The 17,877-nt window shown below is 35.1% G+C and overlaps 2 protein-coding genes across 4 annotated transcripts in view; both read left to right on the forward strand.

Annotated features, from left to right (window-relative positions):
* The window catches only part of DTNB (dystrobrevin beta), a 608,309-nt gene that overhangs the window by 276,774 nt on the left and 313,658 nt on the right, over positions 1–17,877 (forward strand). The gene's annotated exons all lie outside the window — the stretch shown is intronic.
* Positions 1–17,877, forward strand: part of ASXL2 (ASXL transcriptional regulator 2) — a 133,122-nt gene that overhangs the window by 85,908 nt on the left and 29,337 nt on the right. Inside the window, exons 2-5 of one of the 2 annotated variants that reach the window (XM_049695717.1) lie at positions 9,401–9,499; positions 9,582–9,697; positions 13,703–13,832; positions 14,616–14,759. In XM_049695717.1, the coding sequence (XP_049551674.1) occupies positions 13,757–13,832; positions 14,616–14,759 (220 nt within the window). In that variant the 5' untranslated portion in view covers positions 9,401–9,499; positions 9,582–9,697; positions 13,703–13,756. The remainder of the gene's footprint in view (positions 1–9,400; positions 9,500–9,581; positions 9,698–13,702; positions 13,833–14,615; positions 14,760–17,877) is intronic. The other variant, XM_033425089.2, reaches the window with a different exon arrangement.

Raw genomic sequence — 17,877 nt, forward strand, 5'->3', positions numbered from 1 at the left:
TTAAAATAGTATAACCTTGCCCCACCCTTGGCATAATAATAGAAGATATTAACAGCAAGGTAACAGCAAATTCAAAATTGTGGTCCACATAAACTATTTTTGAACTGCCTCTGATTCATTCTTCTAGAAATTGTCACAATATTACTTAGCCTCAGTTTACACTAAGATGAGATGTTCAGTAAAGATCTTTTCTGATTGTAGCCTATTAAACTGAGTATAGAATGGCCTTTATGTGGTGTTTGGAAGGTGGAGATGAGAGGTGCACATGATGGCATATGGACATGCTAACTACTCTAGCAGCTCTCATAGTCTTCAGAAATGGATAAATGCTGAGCTAGCAATAATGAAGAATGATTTAGTCTCTCATAGGATGTGCTTCTCTCATTCATGGGTCATGCATATGACATAGGCATAGAAATGTAGAATTTTAGGTTTATATTATATATTTATGAATGTTTTTGTAGTCCAGTGCAAGTTAAAATGGAAAACTTGTAGTTAGCAGTGATAGTAGCAGCGTGCTGCACAGCAGTTCTAAGTCAGTTGCAGTTAATAAAGGTAAAACAAACTAAATGCGCCTATTCCTTTTTCTTATTTAGGGCTTTTACTCTCAATCTGACATCACTTTATTTCAAATGCATTGTAAGACAGGAAGAACACTGAGATGGTATCAAAACCCACTTCCTTTTATGTACAAAAATAAAGAGCTCTGACAGCAAAACTGATACTTCTAGTTGGAAATCGATAGAAACTCTTGATATAGGTATACCTTTTAGCCAGATAGGGACAGAGAATAGAACTTTGAAATTCAGTCCAATGTTAACACTGGTTTATTGATTTCTGTGTAAGGTGGAAGAACTTAGAAGTTTGTAGTTCTGGTTCCTAATTTTCAGACAGGAAACAATGTTCAGAGACGAGCTTTTTGGAATTCCAATCCAAGGTAAGATGGAATAACGCCAGAAAAATGATTAAAATCAACTTTTCTGTTGCTTTTTTGTAGGACTGTAGCTAAGTGAAGTCTCTGCCTTTCCCCTAAAATATAAATACTGCAGCATGAAGCAACTGCAAAAGCATTATTTTTATCTTCTGAAAAAAGTTTTGTTAAATTTTGGTCTGCTTTCAAAATGTCAAAAAAAAAATTAAGTGAAATATGCTTTTTCACTTATAAGGTGTTACTAATTCTTTCCAGGAACATGAGCTCATGTTAATTTTACTGCTTCAGGAATTTGATACATAGTGTGTTTGGAGTTACTTAAAATACCGTAGACCTGTCTGCCCTCTAACAGCATTTATATATGTGTTAAGTTACTGAATAGTGATGATTATATATAGAGAGAAATGTCACCTTTAAAAAGTATACTGGAGAGAAAAACTCCTTTGGGCAAAGTTAACTTACATGGTGAGAGACCTTTGGGAGAGATGCTCTCTTCTCTCCTGGGGTGATTAGTGTCTGAGTTGGAGGTTTTAGCTTTGTCATGTATTAAAGACAGCTACACTACTAGGACTTGGATAGTTAGGGTACCAGAAGCAAGGGAAGGTGTTCAGGTAAGGCCTCTTCATCTTTGGTTAGGGGACTGTTTGAATGTAATCAGGAGCCACAGCCTGCTCAGTTTGGAGTAGACTGTACTTGGTGTGAGGAGAAGGGATTTAGAACTAAAACGGTCTGTTACTTCTGGAAATGAAGTTCCTCTAAAGAAAGACTACTGTGAAAATAAAACTCTCCCTTAAGAGAAGGATTGCTGTTTTTGACCATGCACTCTTTCAACTATTAATCCTTCAACTATATAAAGCTCAATTTCAATTTTGATATTACTGCTCCATTATTTCTGATAGTGTCTCTAATACTTCAGAGGGGCCCATTGAATGTCTTCAGGAGAAACTAAAATGCTAAGTCAGAGATTATTTACTAAAGCTTTTAATTCAAATGCATCTAATATGAATAGTCCATTACCCTTTTGACCTTGTTCAATATGTTAATCATTTGTTGAAATGGAAAATTCCCAGTGCTATAATGTATCTGAAAGATGGTACCTTATGATCTTATACTCAGGGGATGGTACATATGTATCCAACAGCCTGAAACTACTTCCAGTAAACTGTGTAAAACTGGCTTTAATAAGCCTCAGTTCTAAAATTTGTTTCAAATATTTTTCTGAAAACTCTTAAATTTGAGTTTAAAAAGATCTCTACTAGGTCGCTGTTTGGTTTTTGTGTGTGACATTTTTGGTTTTTTAAATCAAATAATGAGTGCTTTTGATCAGAACTTGTTAATCTTTTGTTATGTCTATATGTTTATATGAAAGCAAGCATTTTTGTTTCTAATCAGATACTAAATAAGTTCTTAAATGAGTGCTTTTGACTCTGTTGCGCCGTCCACATTGGAGGACTAGTAGTTCAGGATATAATCTTGAGAACTGTTGTTTAAGCAGTTAGTTTATTTGCAGAACCAAAGAGTTTTAAGCTCTTTGGTTTTCAGGAGTTTTTGGTTCTTTTGGCTCATCTCATTTCCATGTAAATTTTAGAATCAGCTAGTCAGTTTTCACATGCCCCCGCTCCCATTAACCTGCTAGGATTTTGATCGGGATTGCATTAAAACTGTATGTCATGGGCTTCCCTGGTGGCGCAGTGGTTGAGAGTTCGTCTGCCGATGCAGCGGACACAGGTTCGTGCCCCGGTCCGGGAAGATCCCACATGCCGCGGAGCAGCTGGGCCCGTGAGCCATGGCCGCTGAGCCTGCGCGTCTGGAGCCTGTGCTCTGCAACGGGAGAGGCCACAACAGTGAGAGGCCCGCGTACCGCCAAAAAAAAAATAAATAAATAAAAAATTTTTTTTCCTTGTGATGAGAACTTTCAGGGTATACTTTCTTAACTTTCATGTATAACATACAGTGGTATTAATTGTATTTATCATGTTGTACATTACATCCCTAGTACTTATTTATCTTCTAACTGGAAGTTTGTACCTTCATCAGTCCCCGCAACCTCCCCACCTCTGGTAATCACAAATCTGATCATTTTTTCTATGAGTTTGTTTTTGAAGTATAGTTGACCTACAACACTGTCAGTTCCTGGTACAAAACATAGTGATTCCATATTTCTGTATTTCAGAATGATAACCATGATAAGTCTAGTTGTCCTCTGTCACCAAAGATATTATACCATTATTGACTATATTCCCCATAGGGTAGGATATATTACATACCTGTGGCTCATTTATTTGGTAACAAAGTTTGTACCTCTTAATCTGCCTCACCTGTTTCTTTCTTCCCCTCACCACCACTCTCCCCTCTGGCAACCACCTGTTTGTTCTCCATATCTGTGGGTCTGTTTCTGGGTTTTTTTGGGTTTTTTTTGTTTTTTTTTTTGGCCACAATGCACAGCTTACAGGATCTTAGTTCCCTGACCAGGGATTGAACTTGGGCCACGGCAGTGAAAGTGCCAAGTCCTTACCATTGGACTGCCAAGGAGTTCCCATTCTGTTTCTGTTTAGTTTTGGTTGTTCATTTGTTTTGTTTTTTAGGTTCCACATATAAGTGAAATCATACAGTATTTGTCTTTGTTCTTCTGGCTTCATTTAGTATAATATGCCCTCTGGATCCATCATTGTTGCCACACATGGTGACAAGATTTCATTCTTTTTTATTGCTGAGTAATGTGCCACGTTGTGTGTGTGTGTGTGCGTGCATGTGCTGTGTGTTTGTACGTACATGCATACATACATAGCACATCTTCTTTATCCATTCATCTGTTGGTGGGCACTTAGATTGCTTCCATATCTTGGCTGTTATAAATAATGCTGAAGTGAACATAGGGGTGCATATATCTTTCCTGATTATGTTTTTGTTTTGTTTGGATAAATACCCAGGAGTGGAACTGCTGGATCATGTGGTAGTTCTATTTTTAATTTTTTGAGGAATCTTTGTTCTGTTTTTCCATAGTGGCTGCACCAATTTACATTCCCACTAACAGTACATGAGGGTTTCGTTTCTCCACATCCTCGCCAGCACTTGTTATTTGCTGTCTTTTTGATGATAGCTGTTCTGACAAGTGTGAGGTGATATCTCATTATGGTTTTGACTTTCATATCTTTGATGATTAGTCATGTTAAGCATCTTTCCATGTGCCTGTTGGCCAGCTCTGTGTCTCCTTTCAGGGCTTTTAAATAGTAAGTGGAAGCAAGCCTACTTTGGGAAGAGTTACTGCCTTCTCTCAGAGTTGCTGACTGTAAATACAGCATCCAGGGACTTGCATTCTTGGCATACCCAGCAAGTACTTGTAGCAACACTGAGGGATTGCCTCTCCCAACATTGATATTGTATCCAGCAACATTTCTAAATTATTTTCTAATCTAATGGTTTATATATAGGTTTATTCTTAGGATTGTCCACATATGCAAACATGTGATTTATGAGTAGTGGCAGTTTTATTTTTTTGCCATGTTATACTGGCTAGGGCTTCCAGTAAAGAGTGACATAGGAGTGGTAATGTCAATCATCCTTTTCTCTATATTTATAAGGTAAAGTTTTGAATATTATGCCATTTTAAGAATGATGTTGACTACAGTAGGTTATTGTAGACACTCTTTATTAGATGAAGTTAGTTCCTTTCTATTTGTAGTCTAAGAGATTTTATAACAAACAGTTGTTGAATTTTATCAGTTGCTTTTCCTTCATCTACTATTTCAGTAGATATATTTTTTTCCTTTATTCTGTTAATGTGGTAAATTATGTTGGAACTCTCATATATTGCTGGTAGGAGTATAAATCGGTACAACCACTTTGGAAAACTGTTTCTCCGTATATACTATAGTTGAACATGCATCAGAATCACCTGGAGAGCTTATTATGATGCAGATTCCTGGGCCCCACCTTCAGAGTTTCTGGTTCAGTAGATCTGGACTGGGATCTAGTAATTTGCATTCTAACAGATTTTTAGATAGTTATGGTTTTGTTCTTGGTACAACACCTTAGAAACCGCTGGTTAAGACATTGTAGTAATAAGAGCAAAAGACTAGAAATTACCAAAACAAGAGTCCAGCTGAAGAAATTATGGTACATCTGCCAGTGGAATCTTTTGCAGGTGTTAAGAGGAAGATCTCTTATGTTCTCTTCTGTTTTCTTCCCCAGGATATATTATATTGATTATATTTTAAAAATCAAGGGTATGGACAATTTCTAGTACATGGTTTATTTTGCTTAAAGAAGTGAGTTAACATATTAAAATACACACACACACACACACACACACACACACACACACACACTATGTTTTCACCAAAACAAAAATGCAAATAAAAAACAATGGAAGGATAAAAACTAATATAAATTATTTCCTTTAAGGGAAAGGAGGTAATAAAGTGGTATAGACAGGGGAGGGAGCTAGACTTATGAAAGTAACTTGTTTTATAGTTTTACATAATTAAGCCAATTAAAAATTTAAAATGCACTTTCTAGAAATATCAAACAACTTAAAGCAAACTCAAGTATATGTCAAATTTGAACATAATGACATAGGTAATTACTGTAGGATATGTCTTAGGTGTGGGAGACCAGACTCAGAGAAATCTTAAACTGCCTTCAGTAGTCTTCTTTTCAGTAATTATATTGATATGATTTCTTTGAAATTAAATCTATAATAGAAAACAAGTTAATAGTTACAGTAATGTTATTAGAAACCAGGATTATCTGGGAAGAAAAGCGATAGAAATATAAAATCAGAAAAGTTAAGTGACAATGCTGTAATCATAAATTCCGATTTATCTTTTGCATGAATTTAAAAAATTTTTTCCTTTGAAAAAAATTCTTTTTTTTTTTTTTGTTCCACTCACTGAAAAGTTCTAGAACCAGTGGTAACTGAGTAGCATCAAGTGCAGTGTTTTAATACCATTTTCAATAAAAAGGTATCAGGTCTCCTTGGAGAAGGGGGTGTTCCAAGTCTGGGCAAAAAAATTATGCAAGATTTGCCTAGGACTCTTTCTGTGCCAGATAGCAAGGAAGTGGTTGGATACTGCTGGGGCCATGTCCCAAAGATGGTTTACAACTTGAAGGAACTCCCACTACCCCAAAAGTGCACAGTTTGAGTGCCAAATTTTTAATAATTGCTAATGATGTAAACATTTCAAATATGTAAACATCTATGAGTTGATACTTTAAAAAAATAAAATCAGTTTTAAGTGCTGTATTACTTTTCTGAGGCTGCTGTAACAGATTACCACAAACCAGGAGGCTTAAAACAACAGAAATTTATTTATTTTCTCACAGTTCTAGAGGCCAGAAGTCGGAAGTCAAGGTGTCATCAGGGCTATACTCTATGCAGAGACTCTAAGGGAGAAGTCTGTTCTGTGTATTTTCTAGCTTCTGGTGTTTGCTGACATACTTTCCCTATGGCCACATCCTCCAGTCTCTGCCTCTGTCCACATGGCCTTCTCCTCTGTGTCTTGTGTCTGCGGTCACTTGTCATTTGATTTAAGGCCCACTGGAATAATCCACGATGATCTCCTTATCTCAAAATCCTTAATTAAATCAGCCAAGACTCCTTTTCCAAATAATGTAACATTTCCACGTTCTGGGGGTTGGGACATGGACATGACTTTTGGTGGCCACCACTTAGCTCACTACAAGTACTCACTCATTCTGAAACTATACAGAGTCCAAATCTTGGTTGTGCTCCTTACTAGCTGTGTCCTTTGTCAGGCTAATTAAATTTCCAGATAGGGAAAATTTAGATAATACCATCACAATATGCAGGTGTGTATATTTATTTATTTATAAATGTATATCCTTGAAATTTTTTCTTTTCTTTTTTTTTTTTGCACAGAAAAATGTCAGCAAGGATGCCATCCCAACTATATTATTTAGTTATCTCAGAGGATAGAATTGGAGGAGATTGGGTGGGGGTAGAAAGAGAAGTTGTACCCATCTTAGAGGGTAGTTACAAGAGTTCAATGAAATTCTGTTCAAATGAAGCTAGCGCAGCATTAGGCACATAGACGATGTTTAATTCATGGTTGCTCTTAATAAAGTTATGTGTCTTGGAGACAATGTAGACACTAAAAGGAATTAAAAGAGATGAGTTTCTCAACATGTGTTTAAATCTTATTTGCTGTTTGTAGTTCTGAATCTTTAATATTTAAAAGTTAGAGTAAAGTTTAAGTTTCATTAAAGTTATGAGACCAGTGCTTGGCATTAAGTACTGGGAGGTATTTCTCATTGGTGGGTCCTGGAATTTTCGTGATTTATTTCAGTTGGCTTTGAGATACGTTTATGGATTCATTTGTTAGAAAGGGCTTTTGCCTTAAAGGGAAACATTCCAAACAGTTTGCCCTGTTAATTACAGATAGCTTTATTATCTCTTTTCCAGGCTACAAAGTAGAATTCTTATGTTCTTTAATAGGGTCATTTTGGCTTGGTCGTTTGTTTTGTTTATTTTCAGACAGTTATTGGGACAGGTGAGGACGTGAATAATCTCAGATTTCTGCAAACCATTAAAAAGAAAATAAATATAGTTAAATATTAATAGTTGTTAGCTTTATTTTCATAATGTCCCTTTAAAAACATTGGTGAAATAAAAAAGACAGACAATATCAGATGTTGGCAAGGATATGGAGAAATTAGAACCCTCATACATTTCTGGTGGAATTGTAAAAAATGGTTCAGCCATCTTGGAAATCAGTTTAGCACTTCCTCAAAGAGTTTAAACATAGAGTTACTGGAAAAAACAGCAATTTCACTTTTGGGTATGAACCCAGGAGAATTGAAAACATCTGTCCAACACAAAATTCTGCTAACGAGTGTTCGTAATGGCAAAAAGTGGAAGTAACTCAAATGTCCTTTTGAGCAACTCAAATGTCAAATCAGCTAATGAATAACAAAATGTGGCTGTGCATACAATAGAATATTATTTGATGATAAAAAGGAATAAAGTATTGATACATGCTCTAACAGAGGTGAATCTTTAAAACATGCTAAGTAAAAAAAGCCATTCACAAAACAGCACATATTATATGATACCATTTATATGAAATGTCCAGAATAGGCAAGTGCATAGGGACAAAAAACAGATTGCTGATTACCTTGGACTAGGGCAGTGAGTTAGGGGAAAGAGGAGTGACAGCTAACCAGTACAGGGTTTTTTTAGTGGGTGATGAAAATTGATTGTGATGATGGTTACACAACTTTGCAAATATATTAAAAGCCATTGAATTGTGCACTTTAGGTGAATTGTGTGGCATATAAGTTATATCTCAGTGAAACTGTTATTTTAAAAAATTGGTCAACATCTAAGTGCACTAGGATATGGTTTCTTTTTGTTGCTTAACCATCTCAAGAATTATCCAACTCCATTTTTTGTATTGTATATTACGGTGAATTTTTTTTTTTTAACGCCACGCTTACTGTATGTCAGTTCTTTCCCATATATAACCTGATTATAAGGATTGGGATACAAAGTTAAAGCTAACTATGATAGGTCTTAAGATAGGTCTTAACATTGTCTACTGTTGTCCTCTTTAAATGTTGTCTACTGTGCATTCCTTTCTTAGGACATCTAAGAGTCCATTGAAATGCCATATTCCAAAACTTATGTATTCCAGTGAACCATGTTTCTACATTCTTATGTCAGGTAGCTACCTGCCAGCATACTTCATATGGTATCTTTAGACCCGTTAGCCATACCATGAGATGCCATTTTGCTATCCAGGCCCTTTCAGTCCAGCTACTTTGAAAGAAGGCATTAGTAAACATGGATTCTTTGAGAGTCATCACTAGCAGTAGTGATTATTATTTTTATTATTAAGGGGTCTGAATCAGCAATTTCTTTTGTTATCTCATATCATAAATAATACATTGTTGAACTTTATAGAACATGAAGATCTAATTGCTATTTATTATTAAGAGGTATAGGCCCTTGAAGGGAAAACCCTCATTCACGTAATACTAAGGTTTGGCTAAGCTCTGATGAGGTATAAAACAGCTGGTGATGAAGTAAAGAGTGGTTACATCCTGTGCAAACCTACACTGATTCCATCAGAGAAATCCTAAAGTACCCTTTCACATGCGTAGACCTAAAACTATTGATGTAAGAGATGAAGGAATATAAAAATTAAAGCTATGGTAGTGTTTGAGGTGGAATGGCCTTATTGCCTTCCATTTTAAAGATAGGGAGAACTGGAACCCATTCTATCAATCCAGGGCTCTTCCACAATATCATGTTGTTATTAGATTTACCTTAAGAACATAGATACTGTCCAACGGGCTCTAGCATCTTTTCTAAGTTTTATCTTAGTTGATGACTCATGGTTTATATTCTACTTCCTGCTTCTTCAGTCAATTCTATTGAAAAATTAAAGAATGAAAAGTAATGAATACTAACATCCATCCCTTCCCCATCCTATCATCCTTCACTAGAGCTTTCTGAGGAAATAAACTGAAAAGGGAGGCTGTTTGCAGTAGAACTCCAAAAAGAAGATCCTTCCCAAAAGTGTTTGGTCACAGTTCTTAATACAGGTAGCAGCATATGATTGGGGAAGGAATGGTGCTTGATATCAACTCTAATAACAAAACTTTTCATTGTCATTTTCCCCCCTAGTATCGTCTAGACTGTCGCAACCATCCTCTCCTCAGTCAGGCTGCCCATCACCCACCATTCCAGCAGGTAAAGTCATTTCTCCATCACAGAAGCACAGCAAGAAGGCACTAAAGCAGGTAATCATGCTATTCTGTTTATCAGAATTATAATCTCCTACATTAAAAATGCATGATTCTGGCAGTCAGTGAAAATTTCTTGAAAGGACGTTAGGGAGAAATTTTGTGTGGTTTCCCACTTTGTATTTAATAAGTTATGCACCTCTGTGTTACAGGTTTATGATAGATACTCTTTTTTATCACATTTTAAAAGTTCCTCATTAGTTTCCAATTTGCTAAGAGGGGTGTGTGTATGTGTGTGTGTGTTTAAATAAGAGTAGGTATTGAAATTTTCAGGTTGAGTTTCTTCAGCATTTATGAAGATGATCAGGTAGCCTTTCTCTTTAAGTCAACCAATATACAGAATTCCAGGGCTAGACTTTCTAATGTTAATGTATTGTTAGCTCTCTGGAATAAACCCTATATGTTTTTTATATAATTTTTAATATGTTAATGGAATTTTATTATTTAAGATTTTAGCTTCGATTTTATTATTTTCTTGAACTATCCTTATACAGTTTTGGAATCAGGATTGTTCTTAGCATCTAAAATAAGTTGTATAGCCCTCTATTATTTTTCTGATTTTTGGAAAAAATAGAAAGTATTTTTTTCCCTGAACGTTCTGCAAATCTCACTTTTACAACTGTTTTCCTAGCATTTCAATTTCATCGACTACTACTGATCGCTTGATTTTTCTGATTTTTGAGCCAATTTTGGAAATTACTTTTCTTAGAAAATGCTCCATTTCACTTGATTTTTTTTCAAATATTGGTATAAAGTTGTACATAGTATTGTTTTTTATGTTTCTCTTTTTGTTCATCAGTGTTGTTCATTTGTGATGTATCTTCTTTTTTCTCAATGTTACTTGCCGACTATTTTATTGGGCTTTTCAAAGAACTTGCTTTCTATTTTTTGAAATGCAAATTATCAGTAAATTTAAATTTGACTAATAATTAAGGACACAGACTAATTTTATCCTCAGATTAGTATATATAATACAGCTTAATTATAACATCAAGCACAAGCACTGTCAAGTATGTGGGAAAATGACCACTTGTAGTTTGCTGGTGGAATATAAATTCTTATGGCTACTTTGGAGAGAAATTTTATGTTTATTAAAATTTTAAATGCATATCCCCCATGACTAAGTAGTTAAATATTTGGGAACTTATCTTAGAAAAATGCATGTATTCATACATACTTACATACACACACACACAGGAAAATGTTTGCATTAAAGTTTGTAATAGCAAAAACTTGCAAGTGGATATATATATATACATATATATATATATATATATATATATATATATATGAATTCCTTAATAAACAGCGGCATATCCAGATGCTAGAAAATTATACAGGGTTAAAAGTTTACCTTGTAATTAAGTTTTTCTGTATGCATAGACATGGAAACATCACCACACTATAATGTTTAATCATTAAAATCAAGTTGTGTTACAACATTCATTAAAAACATACACATAGCCACATACATACCCAGAACAATAGTATATTTTTAATGGAAATATGAATCTGTATATACACAGAAACACATACATACAATGTAAGTGTAAAAAAAGCTCAATAAGGAAAAATAAATTGATGACTGTGGTTATCTTTGAGGATTGGGGAACAAGACTGAGTGGTGGGCAAAAGAGACTTTAGCTTTATGTTTGAATTAAATGGTAAAAATGTATTCATGTCATAACTGTTTAATTAAAATTTTAAGGGAATTCTCTGGCAGTCCAGTGGTTAGGACTCAGCGCTTTCACTGCTGGGACCCAGGTTCAATCCCTGGTCAGGGAACTAAGATCCCATAAGCTGTGTAGTGCGACCCTAGATAGATGATAGATTGATAGATAGATAGATAGATAGATAGATGGATGGATGGATGGATGGATGAGATAAAATTTTTTTAATTATGGGCTTCCCTGGTGGCGCAGTGGTTGAGAGTCTGCCTGCTGATGCAGGAGACCCGGGTTCGTGCCCTGGTCCGGGAAGATCCCACATGCCGCGGAGCGGCTGGGCCCGTGAGCCATGGCTGCTGAGCCTGTGCGTCCGGAGCCTGTGCTCCGCAACGGGAGAGGCCACAACAGTGAGAGGCCCACGTACCGCAAAAAAAAAAAAAATTTAAGTAGGTCTTAAACTGTTTAAACCAAAAGTGCTTTTATTAAAAGATGTCCAAAAATTTGATAAGGTTAATTACAATCTGCCTGGGTATCCTGCAGCACTTGTATTTTTACACATTCTTTGCAAGAGTTTAAGAAGTATGAGATGCACTTTGTTATAAAGCAGAAACTAACACACCATTGTAAAGCAGTTATACTCCAATAAAGATGTTAATTTAAAAAAAAAAAGAAGTATGAGATGCCTCTTTTCCACAGAGAAAAGGCAAGTATTTTAGTAAAACTTGTTACCTTATTCACGACATATATACTACTCTGTATTATTCTCCTGTAATCTCAGGAGTCAAATACTATATTTTCTTTAAGGAATACCAGTATGAGAAATTATATAAATTAGACTGTTGGTATATAAAGTAAGGCCTTGCCTCCAGTATATGTTTTTCATATTATTAGGTGAGAAAACGTATTTCAGTGTAAGTTATCCTTTACCCCAGTGAAGGTTTTTTTTGTTGCTTGCTTTTTAAATTTTATACAGAATTAGAACAGGGTTTGTAAGGTACTGAGGGAGGGGAAAACCGAGTACAGTTCTTAAACAGAGAGGCTGTAAGTTATTTTGTTTTCATCATATATCTGAATTTACATGATCATAGCAGAAATAGATAAGATCAAATGGTTCTATTAAATTTTGCATTAACTTAGAATGACCTAGGTACTGTGAATAGAAAGGAATGAATACTAATGGATGCCACACAGGAAGCTTGCAAACATTTTCTGTTTTGATTGCAAAGAATGAGAGACAAGCTGTATGTAATCAGTGATCAGACAGCACTGACATTATGCTTCTGCCTCACCTATTATAAATGTTGTAGGTGAATGTAAGCCAGATACCTGACTCTCTCAGTTTCTTTTCTCCACTGACAGCTTAGATCAAGGAGATCAAGTGTTGCCACTGTGCTTGCATGGCATAGCCAGAGGTATATGTGAATGTGAAAAGGAGAAAACCATATTGTGAAAAGGGAATGAAAGACAAGTAGGCAGTTATTCCACACCTTTCTACATGATGGTCATGAAGGTTAAAGCTTAAACTGGCATTTTAATGAGGTCGTAGATGTTCAACTTTTTCCTGAAATGTAGTTTTACTTTCTTAGTTTGTCTTTTTTTCTTTTTAAACCCTTGAGTTTAAATATAGCCTTTATATATCTTTATGATTAAAATCTGGGAAGCTATTTGTCTTTCTGTTCATTCTAAATAGTTTAGTATATTCTCTAAACTGAGAACATCATGGAAATTAAAATATTCTGAAATAACCAGAAGGAATCACACTGTTCTTAGAGCCCATGTTTTCCAGTCTTCCTTCCCTTCAGTTTACTGCATTGCTATAAATTGCTGAGATTTATTTGGTCTTTGGGCCAAATCTTACTGCTCTTACCTGAGATCAAATTCAAGTAGTTATTTGCAACCTTTTGTTCAAATGCAGAACCTCTGAAACATACGTAAGCTAAATATTTACATTTCTACATAAAGTTGATGCAAATGGGACTCTTCTTGGTCCAGGGCTTAGAATTCTGTTTTCAGAATGATTGAAAACATCTAATTCTCTGCTACTACAAGTATGAGAAGTCCATGGCTTACTGGTGATTTTTAAGCTCTAAAAATGTTAATGACAATTTCTCACATTTATTTAAAGGAGAACATTGGTAAAAAAAATATCCAAACTCTTAAGGATTATTTAAGCCTTGTGTTTAATTAATTTAGTTTAGATTTTTGTTTACTTTGATGGATTTCAAAGAAATTCGATAATCAGCATACTCTTCTTCACCACTTAAAGTCATTTATTGTTTTGTTATTACTAAAAACGGATTTGTTTTGTTTCTTACAGTCAGTTTTCTCTTTATAGGCTCTAAAACAGCAACAGCAGAAGAAACAGCAGCAGCAGCAATGCAGGCCAAGCATGTCCATCTCCTCCAACCAGCACCTCTCTCTGAAGACTGTCAAAGCAGCCAGTGACTCTGTACCTGCCAAACCTGGTAGGCAGACTGAATGTCTTTTCAGTGAAAGTTTCTTTTTCCAGTATTTTTGTATACCAAATTCATACACTATATCCTTTATTTTTAAATTACTGTATTATATTACTGCCAGATCATCAGTATAAATCCTTCTAGGGTAAAGGGGGAAATTTATGCAGAGTAATCATACAGTTGTTAAAAAATACATCATTGGGATTTGCATGTTAGAATAAGATCAATGACTAACTTCCAATATGTCTAAACTAATAATATTTGAAAGCCTCTAATTAGTAACTTTATAAAGCTGATGTTTCCAAGATGCTCACACTGAACTCTTCACTGGTTCTCTTCTTTAAAAATAAAAGGTTTTCCTAAGACTTCTTGATACATTTGGGTTTCCATTGGACATATCCAGAGGCCTTTGGATTTTTTGTTGTTGTTGCTTATTTTGTTTTGAATTTAAACTGGTCTAGATACAGGCTTTGTATTTTATTACACAGTTTAGTTTGATGCCAGCTGATTATATGAGTTGGCCAGATTTAAACTGTCTTGCAGAACTGCATTTTTGTTAGGAAGGAAATTTACCACCAGAAGCAAATAATGTGCTGGGAGGAGGAAAGGGATTTTATTTTACTTTTTGACTCCTAATTCTCAGACTCAGAACACATTTGAAGGGTCACATTGCCTCATACATAACTCCTTTGCTTAGCGTTGAATGATTTAATTGTTCATTTGATTGATTATTTGTTTATACCTTCAGGGTCATATTTTATATATATTTTTATATATATATTTTTCCCCTAGCGATATGGGAAGGAAAGCAATCTGACGGACAGTCAAGCAGCCCTCAGAACTCAAACTCTAGCTTTTCTTCTTCAGTTAAAGTGGAAAATCCTTTGCTAGGCCTGGGAAAGAAGTCATTCCAGAGGTCTGACAGGCTTCACACAAGTAAGTTTATTTACAAAGACCTCAGTTCTCGCACCTTAAATTTTCAACTCTGTGTTTGAAATACATCAACTGTTTGGCTTAATTACTCCTTCCTGTTCACCTTTGAGCTCTTGACTGTTTTCGTGTTCTTCCTATCCTGTCTATCAAACTTCATTTCAGAATAAGATCTGTTATCAGCCATTTTGTAGTTTATTTCTCTTTCTGACAAGAGGTTTCTTTATCCAGCATTATTTACCTTTTATCTCTGTGTACAGAAAGGTAGAAGGGCTTATAATTAAACATGGCAAACTGAACCCCTTTTCCTGCTTCCTCTAAAATCCCACTATAAAATGAGAATATGGAAATACAAAAGATTAAACCCATTAGGGTGAAGAAAATAAGGAGATAACAGATGGACAGGAAATATCAACAGATTTTGAAAGATAAAAAAACTGGATGGAGTCTTTCACAGAGCTGAGGAGCAGATGCCAGTAGTCAGCAAGCCAGCTGAGCCTGTAGAGCACCAGAAAGGTTTATGAATTGGAGATACCATATCAAGGATTGAGATATCTTTCTCATAGTAGAGAAAGATGAAGCATAGGGTTGAAAAGAAAAACCTTTGAAAGTTAATAAGAAGAAGTTTGATGCCTCAGCCTAGCAGGAGACAGGAGATTTATTTTGAGGTGAAATTAAACCATCTAGACTTGAGATTCAGAGACACCACACATAACTGAGGACAGATAATGAGGCAATGTACCGGACTCAGGGAAATCAAGTAAAATACAAATACTAAATAGTGAATCTCCTGCTTGCTTGGTTTCCAGAATGTTAGTAGTGAGGCATATTTCTACCTCCATTACTCTGTTCCTCCTCCACACCTATGCTTCAGCAAGAGATTGTGGGATTGGTACCTAAAGAAATTGAATAGTCTCAGAAAAAAAATCTCCAGGCAAATTTATAGATTCACAACTAAAAGAAATCATCTTGATCATACTTCTGTGGAGCTCACCAGTCTACAAGATGCACCCAGGCACCCAAAATTTTCAGTCTTTTTAGTGCCTCTCTTTTACTTGTGATTGCTAAGGATCACCTTTGAAGAAAACCTCCATCATGAGAGAATCTGAGATACAGACTCAGAAGAAACAGACAGTTCAGGAAGGAGAAAACTTAATAAACAAATAACTTTAAAAACTATAATATCCACAGAAAGAAAAGATGATACTGCATCCATGAAAGAACAGAATACTATTTTAAAAATCAGAAACTAAAGAGTACCAGGATATTAAATAACATGGTAGCAAAAATAAAAAAATTTTAATAGAAATACTAAAAGTTAGAGGTGAAGACATTTCCCAGAACATAGGTCAAAGGAGAGAGAAGGTAAGAAAGTAGGAACACCAATCTAGGCTGTCCAATGTCTTAAATAGTAGGAGTATCAGAAAGGAAGAACAGAAATTGAAAGGAAGGTAAATGATAAGAGAAATAATACAAGAAAATTCTGTAGAATTGAAAGCCTCAGATTCCAGACTGAAAGTACGTGATTCCTGTCAAGAAACAGGAACATAAAGAAACCTGTTCCAAGACCATTCTTTTGAAATTTCAAAACATCTAGGATAACGAGAAGATTCCAAAGAGAAAAAAGTAGTTCACATATAAAGATTCAAGAATTGGGATGGCAGACATGTCAACAGCAACATAGAAGCTAAACGATAGTGCAGCAATGCCAACAAAATTCTAAAGGAAAGTTATTTTACATTCATTTATATAAAACAGACCCTTCCAAAGTATTAAGCGTGAGAATAGAATTAATATTTTCAGACAAGTTCTTTGTAAAAATCTGGTTTGAATCTAGGTGGGATTGTACATTGGTACATTTTTCTTAGAGACAGTATCTGCCTTAAACTGAATATGCCCTTTCAGCATCAGTCGCACTGCCAAAGATTAAAAATATTCATTTATTGGGACTTCCTGGTGCTCCAGTGGTTAAGACTCCATGCTTCCAAGGCAGGGGGCACGGGTTCAATCCCTGGTCGGGGAACTAAGATTGCACATGGTGTGTGGCGTGGCCAAAAATTAAAAAAATAAAAATATTCATTTAGTCAACAAATACTTATAGAAGGTATACTAATATGCCAAGCACAGGTTTAGGGCCCAAGAGATGTGGTGATAAACAGAACAAAGTTTCTTCCTTATAGAGCCAATATTCTACTTAAATTCAGTTAAAGTCACAATTTTAGTGTCTTCATTCAATTGCAGTTGAAACGTGGAGTTACAAAATTAAAGTATGGGCCAAGAATTTCTGACTTTCATAACACAACAAGAAAAATCAACTATAAAAAAAGAAGGCATGGTATATTTAATTTTGACCTAATGGCCAAGAAATAAATGAAAATTCATCTTCTTTCATGCAAATAAGGTTGTATGAAAAATAAATGAGTTCATACATGTCAGTGTTTAAAATAGTGCCTGACACTTAGGAAGCCCTATATAAATGTGTTTACTGCTGCTGTCATCGATCATTGTTGTTATAATTACTACTAATATTTCAAATTTATGGAGACCTGCATTTTTGGAATACTGATAATGAACTTTATAAGTGTACTGTAGTTATTCAACACAGAATTCTGTGTAGATTGGATCAAGCTTGTTTATCTGAAAAATAGTTCAGCCTTTTCCCCCCCCTTGTTTTTTGGGCTGCTTTTGGTATGGCTTGATTTATTAATAATTGAGAGAGATGTGTTGAAATCTCCTATCCTAATGGTGGCTTTGTTCAGTTCTCCCTGATGTTCTATCAGTTTTCATTTCACATATTTTGAAGCTACCTTATATTAGATATTTTCAAGTTGAAAATGTTCCTGGTGGATTGAACCCCCCCTTTTTTTTTTACCTTGTCAATCTCTGATTAAGTATTTTACTTAAAGTGTCTTTCGTTTGATATTACTAGTGGTGCACCAGTTTTCCTATGGTTAGTTTTTGCCTGTTACATTTTTACTTTGTTCATTTCTATGTCCTTGTACATTAGGTATATCTCTTTACACAGCATATAGCTAGCTGAATTTTCTTTATTTTCAATTCAATATGTAAATCTTTTTTCTTTGGTGAATTTTATCCATTTATATTTATTGTGATTGTTAATCTA

This window comes from Orcinus orca, chromosome 13 (assembly GCF_937001465.1).
Source record: "Orcinus orca chromosome 13, mOrcOrc1.1, whole genome shotgun sequence".
In the NCBI taxonomy this organism is placed as follows: Eukaryota; Metazoa; Chordata; class Mammalia; order Artiodactyla; family Delphinidae; genus Orcinus; species Orcinus orca.